Source organism: Triticum urartu, chromosome 4A (assembly GCF_056163025.1).
Source record: "Triticum urartu cultivar PI428250 chromosome 4A, HENAU_Tu73, whole genome shotgun sequence".
Lineage (NCBI taxonomy): Eukaryota > Viridiplantae > Streptophyta > Magnoliopsida > Poales > Poaceae > Triticum > Triticum urartu.
Genome location: NC_141876.1, coordinates 341,248,831 through 341,264,506, shown reverse-complemented (window position 1 = coordinate 341,264,506; position 15,676 = coordinate 341,248,831). Strand labels below are relative to the sequence as shown.

The 15,676-nt window shown below is 46.8% G+C and overlaps 1 protein-coding gene across 1 annotated transcript; it reads right to left on the bottom strand.

Annotated features, from left to right (window-relative positions):
* Positions 1-2,494: 2,494 nt before the first annotated feature.
* On the bottom strand, positions 2,495-3,656 carry LOC147975784 (uncharacterized). Its single transcript, XM_087519675.1, has one exon. It carries the CDS (start codon positions 3,578-3,580, stop codon positions 2,495-2,497), a length of 1,086 nt encoding a protein of 361 aa, XP_087375801.1. The 5' UTR covers positions 3,581-3,656.
* Between the last annotated feature and the right edge of the window lie 12,020 nt (positions 3,657-15,676).

Sequence of the window (15,676 nt, the reverse complement as noted above, 5' to 3'; positions counted from 1 at the left end):
TCAGAAGTAGAGGCTCTGATCAAAAGGTGGGTAAGTTGAATAGACTTAGAGGTGCACCTGATCAAATCTAGATTGGGCAAGAACCAGCTCATATCTGGAAGGATGTTTGAGCCGGGAAGAAAATTTCCAAGGATTAATTGATGATTGCGAGTATTTGGACACACGCTGAATCCATAGGAACAGAATGACAATCAAAAAGAATTTTAAAGAATATTGCTAGACATATGGAATTAATCCTAATGCAAGTAGGCAAGGAGAATCAAGAGCAATAGGCTACAGAGGATTTTGAAAGACCAGATAGCATTTTCAAGTATTTTGGAAAGCATATGAACAACTGGGGACGAACGAACCCCGGTTAAGTGAATTATCCGCAGTGCGAAAAGAAGCTGCAAAGCAAAAGGCACAAAGGATTCTCGGAACAACGGAGAGTACTAGGGGTATCTTGTAATAACAGGAGCAACTAGGGATGAAGGTACAAGTGGCAAGGATGTTATTCACGGAGGTTACCAGTGGTCAAGACTGCGAGGCAGTTGGCATAATGTCTCGAGAAACATCGAGGAGTATCTACAAAATCTTCTGGCGAAGCAAGCGATCATTGATAATGTCGGGGCTCTCCAGGAGGAAGTGGGTACGAGAGCCTAATGTCAAAGTTAGTAAAATGTTTAACCCGAATAGACAAGAGATCACAGTCCCAGAGTATAGACGAGGAATAAAAGATCCTAATACCACCCAATGGCGACGTGGGCCTGTAAGACACGCAGCCATAATAGTAAAACAGTTTTGGACGACTAGACTCAACTTCGGCCAAGGAGTTGGAAAGGGGGATCCTACAGGCAGTCGGCTCTGATACCAACTTGTGACGCCCCCAATTCAATCGTACACTAGTCATACACGCAAATGTGTACGATCAATATCAGGGACTCACGGGAAGATATCACAACACAACTCTAGACACAAATTAAAATAATACAAGCCTTATATTACAAGCCAGGGGCCTCGAGGGCTCGAATACATCAGCTCGAAAACACAAGGGTCAGCGAAAGCAACAATATCTGAGAACAGACATAAGTTAAAAAAGTTTTGCCTTAAGAAGGCTAGCACAAAAGCAACAACGATCGAAGAGGCAAGGCCTCCTGCCTGGGACTTCCTAACTACTCCTGGTCATCGACGGTCTCCATGTAGTAGTATCCGTCGGTGATGGCATCTGGCTCCAGGGATCCACCATCTGGTTGCAACAACCGGAAATAAGGAAGAAGAGGGAAAAGAGGGTAACAAAGCAACCGTGAGTACTCATCCAAAGTACTCGCAAGCAAGGATCTACACTACATATGCATCGGTATCAATGAAATGGGCTGTATCTGTGGACTGAACTGCAGAATGCCAGAATAGAGGGATAGCCTAGTCCTATCAAAGACTAACATCTTTAGCATCTTCAGTGGTCTTGTAGCATTAGTAGAGTGCAGACTAGCATAAAGTAAAGTAGTAGGAGTGTCATCAACCTCGCCCAGAGAACCTTCCTCGACCCCTGCGAGGAAGCAATCCCAGAGCCATACTATCCATTTCTCATCACAAGTATCCAGTTCTAGTTGTCTCGATCGGGATACAACTCCAAGTGTCCGTTACCATAGGACAGGCTATCGATAGATGTTTTCTTCCCTGCAGGGGTGCACCAACTTACCCACCACGCTTGCTTAACTCCGGCGGGACACACTTTACTTGGTCATGCCCGGCCTTGGTCAAACAATACGACGCACCCCGACCTAGGCTTAATAGAGAGGTCAGCACGCCGGACTAAACCTATGCCCCCAGGCAGTGGCGAATCCAGAAAGAAAATGGAGGGTGGGCTCAAAGTTAACAGAGAAAAAAAACGAAACGTCCGTTTGAAGAAAAACAACATCATCTCCTAGTCCATTTGTCCAAATGTGATCAAACTTTCCCAGAATACTACTGGAGGCATGTGGTATTTACTGGATTTTTTCTGGAATGTTTGAAACATATTAAATTTGAACTAAATTCTGAATCTGCTTAGCTAAATAGCCATTATTTTCTAGGCCATTTGTGCAAATGTGCTCAAGCTTTCCAGGAATACTACTGGAAACATGTACTATTTACTGGATCTTTTTGAAAGGTTTTAACAATTGAATTTTAAACTAATATTGGTATTGCGAAGATAATATCTGCCAAACCAGTGCTCAAAAAGACATGAAAATTTTCAAGAGCAATAGTAATAACATGTTTAACCATACTAGAAATGTTAATACAATTCATACACAAGATATCAAAGTACAAGAGAAGTAACAACAAAAAGGAGAATGAAATGTTGCTCTTACTAACTAGTACTGTAGTTATAGAACACCTTCACACCAAAATATAGAAATGTATGCGTAAGGCACCTCCTGCAAGCCATCTGTTCACATTAGTACACTTGTTAGTGATATAACAATAAGTCATGAACGAATAAGTATTGAAACTAGTAACAGTGGCATCAATACCTCTAAGAAATCACATGAAACTCATGAGGCAAATGTCCTTTCCGATCCCTCATTTTCTGGAATTGTATCATGATTTGGTCATCAGGAATGCTTCTAAATATCTCTTTCTCGCAGTAGCACACCATCAAATCATTTAGCCAATCATCTGATAGTTTGTTGCGCAAATCTGTCTTGATTATCTTCATTGCTGAAAATATTCTCTCAATGGATGAAGTGGCCACAGGAAGAATAAGTGTCAACTCAATGAGGCGATATACCAAATGGAAAGATGTGTGTTTCATTGTTTCAACCATCAACCGAGCAAGTGTGGACACATCCCGACATCCATTAAACTCCTCACTTCTCCTAATGTTCATAAGAAATCTTGGGAGGTCTACTCCTAGTATTAACCGATCAGCTTCTGTGAAGTCCTCATCATAAATTTCAGCAAGCCGAATAAGTTTGTCAACGTTAAACTTGGAGAAGTTGTTTGCTGGATTAAGACAAGACATACAATCCAATAACTCGGTGGAAACTTCATTGAATCGGTGATTCATCTCAGTGATAGTTGCATCAATGGCAACATTGAATATGCTAACCTTGTAATAATGAAGTCGAGTCACCTTATTCTTAGTGCGAACAGATTGACCCATAGCTCCAACAAGATCATCCATGTTTGGCACATCAATACCATGTGTTTCACAAAAGTTCTTGGATTGGCAGAATAAAGACTCCCACCCATTGTCCCTCATGCTCTGCAAGCTTTCTTTCACATCCAAGATCAAACGCATGGCTTCAACAATGTTTTGATTCTTTCTTTGCAAAGCTTGGGATAGATGATTTGTGTTGCTCAACAAGTTTATTAAGAACAACATGATGAACACAAATTCAAAGCATTCCATGTTTTTAAGCAAACCTCTAGCTCCACCTTGACATGTGTGTTCTCGGGCATCAACCACAACAATTCCTAGCACCTCCACCACAGCATTCCACATTGTGAATATACGAAGCAAAGTTTTGAGATGTGAGCCCCAACGAGTATCTCCTGGCCTTGTTATGTTAGATTCTTGATGCAGCCCGGTTCCGGCTGTGATCTTTCCATTCTCCATCAAATCTAACAACTCATCTTGATGTTTGGCAAGTAATGCATCCTTCCTTTTGCAAGATGAACACACTTGAGTAACTATCAACGGAATATAGTTAAAGAAATCAGCAATAGCAGGACTACATTGAGCCACATTGACAACCACCAACTGTAACTGGTGAGCAAAGCAATGAACGTAAAATGCATACGGAGCTTCATCTCTAACCAGTTTTTGCAAACCGTTGAATTCCCCTCTCATATTGGAAGCACCATCATAACCCTGACCACGTAGCCTAGAAGTTGACAAACCATGATATTCCAACACATCAACCAAAGCTTTTTTAATTCCAGCAGATGTACAATTTGTGATGTGCTTAATTGCAAGGAATCACTCTTGAAGCACTCCATGATCATCTAGAAATCTACATGCATCAGGAAATCAGATTAGTAAACATTAGTAGAACAATTTAAAAAAACACTAGAATATGGCATGTGTTACCTGACAATCACCGCCATTTGCTCCTTTATTGAGCAATCTCTAGCTTCATCAATAAGTATTGAGAAATTCTTATCTCCAATGTCATTCTTAATAACTTTGGTTACCTCCATTGCACAAGCTGTCGCAAGGTCCTTCTGGATGTCGGAACAAATCATTTGTGCGTTTCCTGGCCCCTTATCAAATGCCTCCTTCACATCTTCTTTCTTGTCCTTATACCAGTCCAATAACTCTCTGAAATTGCCCTTGTTGATGGAAGTGGAGGATTCGTCATGCCCACGAAAAGCTTCACCTTGTGCTATGAGATACCTTGCACAATCCAATGATGCAGTTAGGCGGATTTTATAAGATATCTCAGACTCCTTGCTGTACACACGGAATTGGGTAGCCACACTTGCTCTCTGATTGTTGAAATCATCACAATCTCCCTTAGCAATGTTGTGGTAACTAGATGGACCACCAACATGCTTCCTGAAATTACTTAGGGCTGTTTTCCAACGAGTGTAACCATCTTTTGTGAAAACATCATTTCCAAATCTAATGGCTTGGGATGGTTTCTTGAAAAGAAAGCAATGGAAGCAAAAAGCGGCCTCCTTTTCCACACTATATTCCAACCAATCATACGTATCAAACCACGCAGGTTGAAAGGATCTCCAAATTTTACCATCCTTTGTCTTTTCAAAATTATGCCCAATAGCTTTGTTTCTCCCTTTCAACAAATAAGCTCGTCTCACATCACTTCTAATTTCAGGAGCATAATCTTCTATTGGTATTCGAAGTCCTGGATCCGAAATAATTTGACTTGGATGAAATTCTAGTATAGGTTGCCTTGGTTGGTTTGTACTCTCATCAATTGTGGTATGATTCATCTCAACATTTGGGGATTCATTTGGGCGTTCAGGAGGAGGGATTGTGCCCACAACAATTAAGGGGAGGGGATTTGCAGTCACATTAGTTGGTTCAAGTTCAGGTTCGACATCGGTAGGGGGAGGAGCAGGCCTTTGGGGAGGGGTAATTGAACTGCTTGCATAAAAACTATGCATACTCATAGTTTTTCTCTTCATTTTTAAATCTGCAAATAAATTGTAATTGACCTAAATCAACTAATAGCGCATGAACTAGCAAACAAACTGTAATTGATATGAGCCAAATTAAAGAAAGGAATGGAATTATGGAACTTGGAAGCAAACTGGGAATTATACCTTAGCCAGTATTGGATGCGCTCAGCTTGGAACGGGGCGTGGCAGTGTGCGGCTATGCGAGCCGAATGCTCGCTCTGGCCAGCTGGCGGCTCCACTTCTCTGGCCAACGACGAGTTGGCGGCTGCACTCAGGGTCAGGCCGTTAGGGGCCTTCGATGTCGCGCGAGTCCTGCAGCCTGTCATCGACGTGCGCACTTTGTGGACCGCCTGCACGAGGTGGCCGTGCCGCCGTCGAGCGCCTGTACGAGGTCGAGACGGGGGGACCGGGGGGCGGCGGAGGGGCTTGCTGCCTAGGGTTAGGATTGGGGGTGGCGCTTCTCTGCTCTCTGCTAGCTCGAACGAGAACGAGAAACACGTTTGGCTGGGAGCTGGGAGTTGATGGGCTGGGCGCTGGGACTAGTTGGTCCGGGCCGAAACGAAGCATACTAGTAGTAAAACAATCGCTTTCTATCGAGGGCAGGCTTCAGCCTGTTGAAGCCTGCCCATTGGACTCGCCACTGCCCCCAGGGGTCTTGGGCCATCACCCTGGGAACTCCTACACGTTGCGTGGGCAGCCGGTGAGCAGACCTAGCCTCCCTTATACAAGGCGAGGCGTTCCAGTCCAACCCGGTGCGCGCCGCTCAGTTACTGACGTCTATTAAGCTTCGACTGATGCATACGACGCAGAACGCCCATACTATGCCCACGTGATGGTTAGCGCTATCAGGCCAGAGGCCCCTCGTATCAAATATCCAAATCGTAGTGGATTAGGAACGCACGGTAACAAGCAGAGACTCACGAAAGATGTGACCCCGTCACCCCGTCTCGAGGACTTGCGGCAAGGGCTAAGAATGCCCGGCCACGCCTCGTAGTCATCTCGCGGGCACCCTCCAAGTCAACCGACTCCTCATCACTCGCAATTAAGCTCGCGTGGGTACCCCTCAGGGCCGACCCGTCTTTAGTAACATGGTTCATGGTAAAGTCATAGTAACCATGTGTCTAACACCAAGGGAACCCTGAGGAGCCACCCTCGGTGGATTCCACTCGATGTAATCATCAAGGTGAACGTAAGAGGAACCACCCTCGAGGTTCACACTTGAGGGGTTGCACGACAGAATAGTATCAGAAGTGGTTAAGGAGGAAATCACCCTCGATGACCATGACCGAATAGCTACAGTATAGAGATCTCATCAAGAATGATGTATGAGGTTCCACCCTCGGCACTCGATGGTAACTCTGTAGAGTTGAGCAACAAAAAGGGCGTGATGTGATGTGAGGTGCCGGGCTCTGGTCGTCGATCACGTTGATCGAGTCGTCGATGATGAAGCAGGGGAAACAAGGACAAGGTGGGGGTCACTGATGGATCACTAACCAACCTATACTAAGCAGTTTAGGATAAGCAAGTAAGGTAACAATAAGCAGGTTACAAAAGCAGGCTATGCATCAAAATAGGAGCAAACAATAAGGGTAGTAAAATCTGATGCAAGCATGAGAGAATGGAATGGGCGATATTGGGATGATCAAAGGGGGGGTGCTTTCCTGGAAGCTCTGCTGGAAAGGAAGAAGTGTCGTCGTCGACGTAGTCAATCACAGGGCTTGCCTCGGTCTCGGGGTCTACCGGAGAGAAGAGGGGGAAGAAACAATAAATATAAAGCAAACAAAGCATCATAAAGCATAACATGGTAATGCACGGTGTTAGGGGTGAACTAACGCAGTGCTAGACGCTGCAGACAGAGAGGGAAAACATCCGGAGGGGTTTTCCCGGTGTTTGAAGTTTTCCGGATAGATGAAAAGAGAGGGGACGGTTCCATCTTCAGTATGCTAGGGGCATGTGATAGATGAACGGACCGCGTATCCGGATTCATTGGATTTTTATGAGCAACTTTCATATATAAATTATTTTTATCCGAGTTACGGATTATTTTATATGAATTTACAAAGTTTAAAATGATTTTCTATATTTAAAGAATTCTTTTAATTCGAAAATAAAACAGCAAAATACTTTTGTCAGCTAGTGCTATTCTAGCCGTAGTGTATGACAGTGGGACCAGTGGGGTTGGGTTGACCCAGTCAAATGTTGACTAGTCAACATAGGAACAGTGTGGGGGCCACATGTCATTGACTTAGACTTTTGTGAAAATTTATTTTTCTTTAAACTAACCATGGGTCCACATGTCATCTACTATTGGCCTAATTAACTAGTAATACTAATTAGACTAACTAACTAAACTAGTCCCTAAACTAGTATTTGGGCCGGCCACACACACAGAACACACACTCACGCACACACACACTACACTGCACAACACCACGGCCATAGCAAAGCAATGAGCAGCAGCAGAAGTAAGAGCAGCAGCGGCAGCTAAGTAGCAGCAAGGCATTGGCAGAGGAGCAGCATAGCAGCACGCGAGGAGCAGTAGTAGTGCACAGCGGGCAACAGCATCAGTACGGGCAGCAGCGACAGGGAGCAGCAAGGCAGCGGAGCTGCTGTGGCTGCAAGCAACAGAGCAGTTGCGGCACGGGAGCTCGGGCGAGGGCGTGGTCTGGGGCGGCCGAGCGTGCGTGTGGGCTCGGCCGGGGCGCGCACGGGGCGGCCGGGGCGTGGGTCGCGGGCACGGTGAGCACGGCGCAAGAAGGCAGCAGGGCGCGTACAGCACGGGTACAGCCATGGACGAGCATAAGACGACGACTATGGCGACGCATCAAAGGGGGAAAGGAGGGGAATCGACAGAGGAGCTCACCGCGGAGCTTGTGGACATGGTCAGCGAGCGCGGGGGGTGGCCGAACACGAAGAACTCGACGACGAGATGCGACGGCCATGGGCGAAGACGACGGCGATGGCGAGCGTACGGGGCCTCCCAGCTCGGGCCCTTATGCGCGGGCAAAGGAGATGACGATGGAAGAGCTCCCGGATGTCTTGGCGCAGCGAGAGGAGGCCGGTGGCCGCGGAATCGACGAAGGCAGCGGTGACGTCTTTGCACGAACGTCGAGCAGGAGAGGCAGGGGCACGAGAGGGAAGAAAAGGGGATGCTAGGGTTTTTGGAAGGAGGGGGCCGGTCTTATCCATCTCAGGGTGTCGTGGATGCTCGAAACGATCTCATCGAACGCGTGCACGGCCGTCCAGATGCCACGGCCATGGCTCTGTCTCTCTGTACAGAAGAATAAGGAGAAGGCCGTGGTGGGCTTGAGCCATGGAACTGTTGCACTAGGCTTTCCAATGCACAGTGTGCACTTAGCCCCTTCTCTATTTTCTCCATTTCGATATTTCGGTGCTACTTTCTACTTAATTCCCATAGCAAATGAATTTAGGTCAACTTGAAATTTGGTGCATAATTAGTGGGAAATATTTTGAGACAGCATAAAAGTTTTCAAGTGGTTTGGGAAAAATATAAACATTTGTTTATATTTAAAAGCCCATAATAGTTGTCCTTGGACCACTTTAATATTTTGCCAAGGATTAATTGGTGGGTCAAATAAGGTTGGCTTCAACATGAAAAATGATTAAGAGAATTATAGAATAATGTCAACATTTTAATTTTACTGTTCAAAGAAATAATAATTTCACTTGCGATTTAAATATGAATTTGACTTTGATTTTGGACAAGTGGCAATTTGCATTATAATCATGACGACATGGCCACCGTTAGAGGGAGATTAATATAGCATGATTCTCGGGGTGTTACATCACCTCGAGGGGAAGCGAGCACAACTTGAGCCCCCGAGCCCTCCAATTGCCTGGACCCATCAAAGTGAATAGTCTAATACGTGTTATCTGGCTTTTCCTCGGGCATTTGTAGCTCTGTCCAGTCATTGATGAAATCCACCAGTGCCTGAGACTTGATGGCCGTGCGAGGCATATATTTCAAACCATGAGGACCAAGCTCAATGGCACACTTGGCTATCCGACCTCTGGCTTCTCTGTTCTGAATATTATCCCCTAAAGGAGCAGAACTAACCACAGTGATGGGATGACCCAAAAAATATTGCTTAAGCTTCTGAATGGCCATGAACACCCCATATACAAGTTTCTGCCAGTGCGGATATCTCTGCTTGGACTCAATAAGTACCTCACTGATGTAGTAAACCGGCCTTCGAACCGGATATTCCTTGGCTACCTCCTTTCGTTCCACCACAATAGCCACGCTGACAGCCCGGACATTGGCAGCCACGTACAACAACAATGGCTCTTTATCAACAGGAGCAGCCAGAACACGTGGCTCAGCCAGCTGCTTCTTCAAGTCCACAAACGCTGCATTAGCGGCATCACTCCAGACAAAATTATCTGTCTTTTTCATCATCTGATATAGAGGGATAGCCTTCTCTCCCAACCGGCTTATCAATCGGCTTAATGCCGCAATACGACCTGCCAGACGTTGCACATCATTGACACACGCCAGTTTAGCCAGAGAAGTGATGCCTTTGATCTTCTCCGGATTAGCTTCAATGCCCCTGTTAGACACCAGAAAGCCCAAGAGCTTGCCTGTCGGCACACCAAAAACACACTTGGCCGGGTTAAGCATCATTTTATAAACCCAGAGATTATCAAAGGTTTCCTTCAAATCGTCTATCAATGTCTCCTTTTTCTGGACTTCACCACAATATCATCCACATAAGCATGAACATTGCGCCCAATCTGATTATGAAGGCAATTCTGCACACGTCTCTGATAAGTCGCCTGGGCACTCTTAAGCCCAAAAGGCATAGACACATAGCAGAAGGCTCCAAAGGGAGTTATGAAAGTTGTCTTCTCCTGGTCCTTAACTGCCATCTTGATCTGATGATAACCAGAATAAGCATCCAAAAAACTCAAATGCTCACAACCCGTCGTAGCATCGATAATCTGATCAATACGAGGGAGAGCAAAAGGATCAGCCGGACAAGCTTTGTTTAAATACGTGTAGTCCACACACATACGCCAAGTGCCATTCTTCTTAAGTACCAGCACCGGGTTAGCCAACCACTCAGGATGAAACACCTCAATAATAAACCCAGTCGCGAAGAGCCGGGCTACTTCTTCACCAATGGCCTTACGCCTCTCTTCGTTGAAGCAACGAAGAAACTGCTTGACCAGTTTAAACTTGGGATCAATATTAAGAGTGTGCTCAGCGAGTTCCCTCGGTACACCTAGCATGTCATAAGGTTTCCATGCAAAGATGTCCTGGTTCTCACGGATGAACTCGATGAGCGCGCTTTCCTATTTCGGATCCAGATTAGCACTGATGTTGAACTGCATGGATGAATCGCCAGGAACAAAATCAACCATCTTGGTATCATCTGTCGATTTAAACTTCAAGACCGGATCATGCTCTGTAGTTGGTTTTTTCAAAGATGTCATATCCGCTGGATCAACGTTGTCCTTATAAAATTTTAACCCCTCCGTTGCACAAACCGACTCAGCATAAGACGCATCACCTTCTTCGCATTCCAAAGCTATCTTTCGGCTCCCATGCACTGTAACGGTCCCCTTGTAACCCAGCATCTTGAGCTGCAGATAAACATAACAAGGTCGCGCCATGAACTTGGCATAAGCCGGTCGTCCAAACAGAGCATGATACGGGCTGTGAATCTTGACTACTTCAAAGGTCAATGTCTCTGACCTAGAGTCATGATCATCTCCAAAAGCAACTTCCAGAGCTATCTTACCAACTGGGTACGCCGACTTACCAGGCACCACTCCATGGAAAATAGTGTTCAGTGGTTTAAGATTTTTATCCGTCAACCACATGCGACGGAAAGTTTCATAATAAAGGATATTGATGCTGCTCCCTCCGTCCATGAGTACCTTGGTAAACTTATACCCTCTGACCTGAGGTGCGACCACCAATGCCAGGTGACCCGGATTATCAACCCGGGGCGGGTGATCTTCCCGACTCCACATAATGGGCTGCTCAGACCAGCGCAAGTAACGGGAAACTGCCGGTTCAACAGCGTTCACCGCCCTCTTATGAAGCTTCTAATCCCGTTTGCATAAACTTGTGGTGAAGACGTGGTACTGCCCACTATTCAATTGCTTTGGGTAACTCTGATACCCAGATTGTTGCTGCTGATTCCCCTGACCTGACTGTTGATGGTAGCCACCCTGATTACCTTGATTGCCTTGATTACCTTGGAACCCAGAGCTAGAACCGCCACCACCATAACCCGGTCCATGAGAGCCAGATCCTGAGCCACCACCCGGCCCATGGTTGTCTTGAAAATGATTGGAATTCTTGTATTCCTTCATAATGAAGCAATCCTTCCAGAGGTGGCCAGATGGCCTCTCTCATGTACCATGCCTTGGGCAAGGCTGATTCAACATCTGCTCAAGGTTAAAGCCTGATCCTCTGGTCCGTGGGGGTGGTTTACCTTTACGACGCTGGCCATTATTCTGTTCGTTGGTGCTAGCCACAAAGTCCAAGCTATTATCATCTTTGCACTTAGCGTTGCCTCCCTGATTTGCCGGGTTATGCTGCTGCCCTCTGGTGGTGCTGCTCTTATTTCCCTTTGCCGGCTTCTCATCATCAGACTCGGGGTCCTTGGTACCATCAGAGTCGGCATACTTAACCAGAGCCGCCATGAGTGTCCCCATGTCGTTGCAGTGGCGTTTGAGCCGTCCCAATTTCTGCTTCAGGGGCGTGAAACGACAATTGCTTTCCAACATTAAGACTACTGAATCGGCATTGATGCGATCTGACGAGTGCAGGATTGTCGAGACCCGGCGTACCCAATGAGTTGTCGACTCACCTTATTCTTGGACACAAGAGGCTAAATCCACAATTGACATGGGTTGCTTGCATGTATCCTTGAAATTCTGGATAAACCGGGCTCTTAACTCGGCCTATGACCCGATAGAATTGGTAGGGAGCCCCTTCAACCAAGTGCGGGCCGTTCCCTCCAACATTAGGGGGGGGGGATATTTAGCACACGCAGCATCACTAACATTTAGCAATTCAATGGCCATCTCATAACTCTCGACCCATGCTTCAGGAGGTAAATTGGCTCTATAGTTAGGCGCCTTGCAAGGACCCTTGAAATCCTTGGGCAGACGCTCATTACGTAGAGCCGGCACTAAACATGGCACGCCTAAATTCCTGAAGGTTACGCTTGGCTCCACCGAAGTTATCGGATGAACCGGAGAAGGTTCATGGGCTGCATACTGCGCTGCTAGCTTGGCCTCTCGACATGCTCTACCTTGATCCACTATGTTCTGAGCATCAGCGCCACCGCCCGCCGGGTTATGTCCATGGGGCGGGTTATGGTTCCACCCACTGCTTGACACAGCCGGTTCATCGATATGCCTGCTGTAACTCCGGCTCGGGCGAGGGGTAGAATGAATCCTGTCACGACTGTAAGAATAAGCCTGCTGCTGAACCAATGCTGTCTGAAGGAGCTCTCTAGGTCTCCATGTTTCGACCGTCGTCACAGACTCGCCTTCAACCGGGAGAGCTGCCAATCGTGACGCCGCAGCGATCATGTTATCCAAAGGGTTAGAGTAATGACCCGGTGGCGTCGGCACATGCTGCGGCAGGTTATTATTCTGACGAGGCGGGTCTGTCGTGCGTGGCTGAACCAACATACCTATCCCAGGTGCCTTGGCCCGGTTTACCGCTGCCGGGTTACTGGTTCTTGCTCCTAGCGTGTTAAAGAGATTTCTTGCTTCGTAAACCAAGGTCAGACGAGTATGATGCCTCCTCCTCATGACTTCGTTTGAGGCGTTCTGGTCTAGCATGAGCCGGTAAGACTCCGACTGAATCCGCTTGCCTGAGCATCCAAAGCAGCCCGCTCCTCGGCCATCCTAGCATTTTCTACGTTTAGCTCCTCCTGGGCCTACGCTATCTCATCATGCAATTTTGTGACCGCCGCATTATGCTGATCCTGATTCGCCGGGTTAACCACTGCTGTTAACAATGATGTCAGCTTATCCAACAAGTCGGTTAAGACCTGAGCCAGCGGGCGCACAGCGCCTCCTGCCCCGGCAGTTGTTGCCGCTGCTGACCCAGAAATCAGCTCTGCTGCAGTCGACGAGTGCTGCACGGGCTGTGTACCGGCCATGAAGATTGCAACCTAGTTCGGCGGCTCGCAGGGGCCTGGAATACTGTCGCCATCATAACAGCCCCCAAGCCGGCCGTCTTGCGGTTGATACAATGACTCGGTCTCACCGGTGGACGACTCGCCATCAGAGTAAATGACGGTCTCACCACCAGATGCCGATCTATCCTCAGATTCTGCTCCATGGATAAATCCCACGAAGGCACAATTCATGGCAGGCCGAACCCGGGTGGGTCTCGCACGCTGAGTCGTCTTGATGATGTCGGTGCAAATGTCTGGCTCAGGGCCCGGTTCGCCGATCTTGCCGATGAAGACGTGAATTCCGCCGAAGGGGACCCGGTACCAGTACTCAATTGAGCCTGCCTCGGGGCCCTAGCCTGCGTCGTCGATGTAGAGCTTGACGCGACGACTCTTGGTCATCTAGCCCACGGCGTATCCCTTGATCCCTTCGAAGTTTCCCTCTAAGAACTTGAAACCATCATGCGATAGCCCCACGGTGGGCGCCAACTGTCGTGGAATTGTCACGGTAGATGTCCTAATGTGAGGACTTAGTCGTGGAGCCATCACGACTAAGTTAGCTTAAAGGGGTTAAACGGGACAAAGGACACGAGGAGTTTATACTGGTTCGGCCCCTTGCGGTGAAGGTAAAGGCCTAATCCAGTTTGAGGTGGTATTGCTAAGGTTTCAATGACCAGGGAGCGAATACGCTTAACCTGGCTCTCGATCTGTTGTTTCTTGTCCCTAAACCTCCGCCGGGTCGTCCCTTTATATACACAGGTTAACGCCCAACGGTTCACAGAATCCCGGTCGGCTCATAAACGTGTCCGGCTCGGTATCTACTCTTTCCTATCTTACAATACAAGTCATACACCTATTGCGGTTTACATTTATGGGCCCTAACCCGCCTTTGGGCTTTCGGCCTTCTTCTTCATAAGTCGCCATCTTCTATGTCTTCATGGGCTTCAATACTGGTTAATCATCATGAGCATAACCCGGCCCCTCCCGGGCGATTTATACTCAATAGTTATATCCCCAACACCATATAATGATTTCGGCCCCCTCGATTCCCATGCATGCCCTGTAGCCACCCCCTTATAAATAGGGGAGGTGGTCTTTATCATTTTCTACTTCGTTTCCTCCTTCGTCTTCCTCCTTCGCACGGCTGCACCAGCGCTCAAGCTCCGCCGCCGCGACCTCCGACCGTCGCATCAACGCAGGCTGCTGCATCAACCTGATCGGACCAAGGAACTCCGGCAAGCCACCGCAGCCCATCTGCAACTGTAAGTGCTTCTCTTCCTCAACTTCAGATCTGCATTAGGGTTCGAGCTTGTTCGTCGGTGTTCTTGCCATTCTTGCATTGTTCCCATCAAATCTAATGACTTTCATTCTTGATAAATCATAAATCTTGTGCGGAAGTAGTTTCAACATCATTTTCATTATTAGAATAGCATCTCTCCATAGAAGATCTCATGAGGGTATCCAAACCTTTCCACTACCGCCACCTTAGGATAGAATTTTACTACTTTTTCTGAACTGTGGTAGATCTAAAATTATAGTGGTAACTTGTGAAAACATGTTTGTCCACCATTTGATAAATTTGAAGTGCCATAACTGTTATGGCGGCTTATATTGTAAATCATGATCCATCATAAAACACCAAATCTTGTTAAACCGCCACCATACGCTTTATGACTTGCCTGACCGCAATATATCTCTGGTTTAACCATGCTTGCGCATAATTTTAATTCTGCAACATATATCTTGACTGATAGACTATGTCCGTCTTAACAGAAAAATCCTTAATCCGTAGGTACCATTAGTCCCCACTTAAGCCACCAATACTTCAATGTTCATCCCCTGGCTTAATCTGTCAATTGTTCATAGCATTTTACCTTTGAATCAATGGTCCAGTTTAATAGCATGACCTTGACCCGGTAATGTTTCCTTCATTTAGGACCTTGTTCTTCAAGATGGTCAAAACTGTTACTGGTTGCAACTGGGTTATTTCCTGGGTTACGGAGGAAGACTTGAACACATACGTTCAGACTGGTGTTTTAGCCAAGAAAGAAGCCATCCACTTGAGAGTTCCAGGTAATGAAATTCGCCCCGAGCCCAAAGATGGTGAAGTGGTGGTTTTTATGGATCATATGGACCGGAGCTTTAGTCCTCGCGGCTCAAGATTCTTCCGTGATGTGCTACATTTCTTCAAGCTCCATCCACAAGATATCAGACCAAATTCCGTTTCAAACATCTGCAATTTCCAAGTGTTCTATGAGGTGTACCTTCAACAGGATCCCACCGTAGAACTATTCAGAGAGTTCTACTATTTAAACTGGCAGAATGAATTCACAGATGGACCTAGCCTTGAACTAGGCGGCATATCAATACACCACCGAACAGAGGCCATCTTCCCAGCT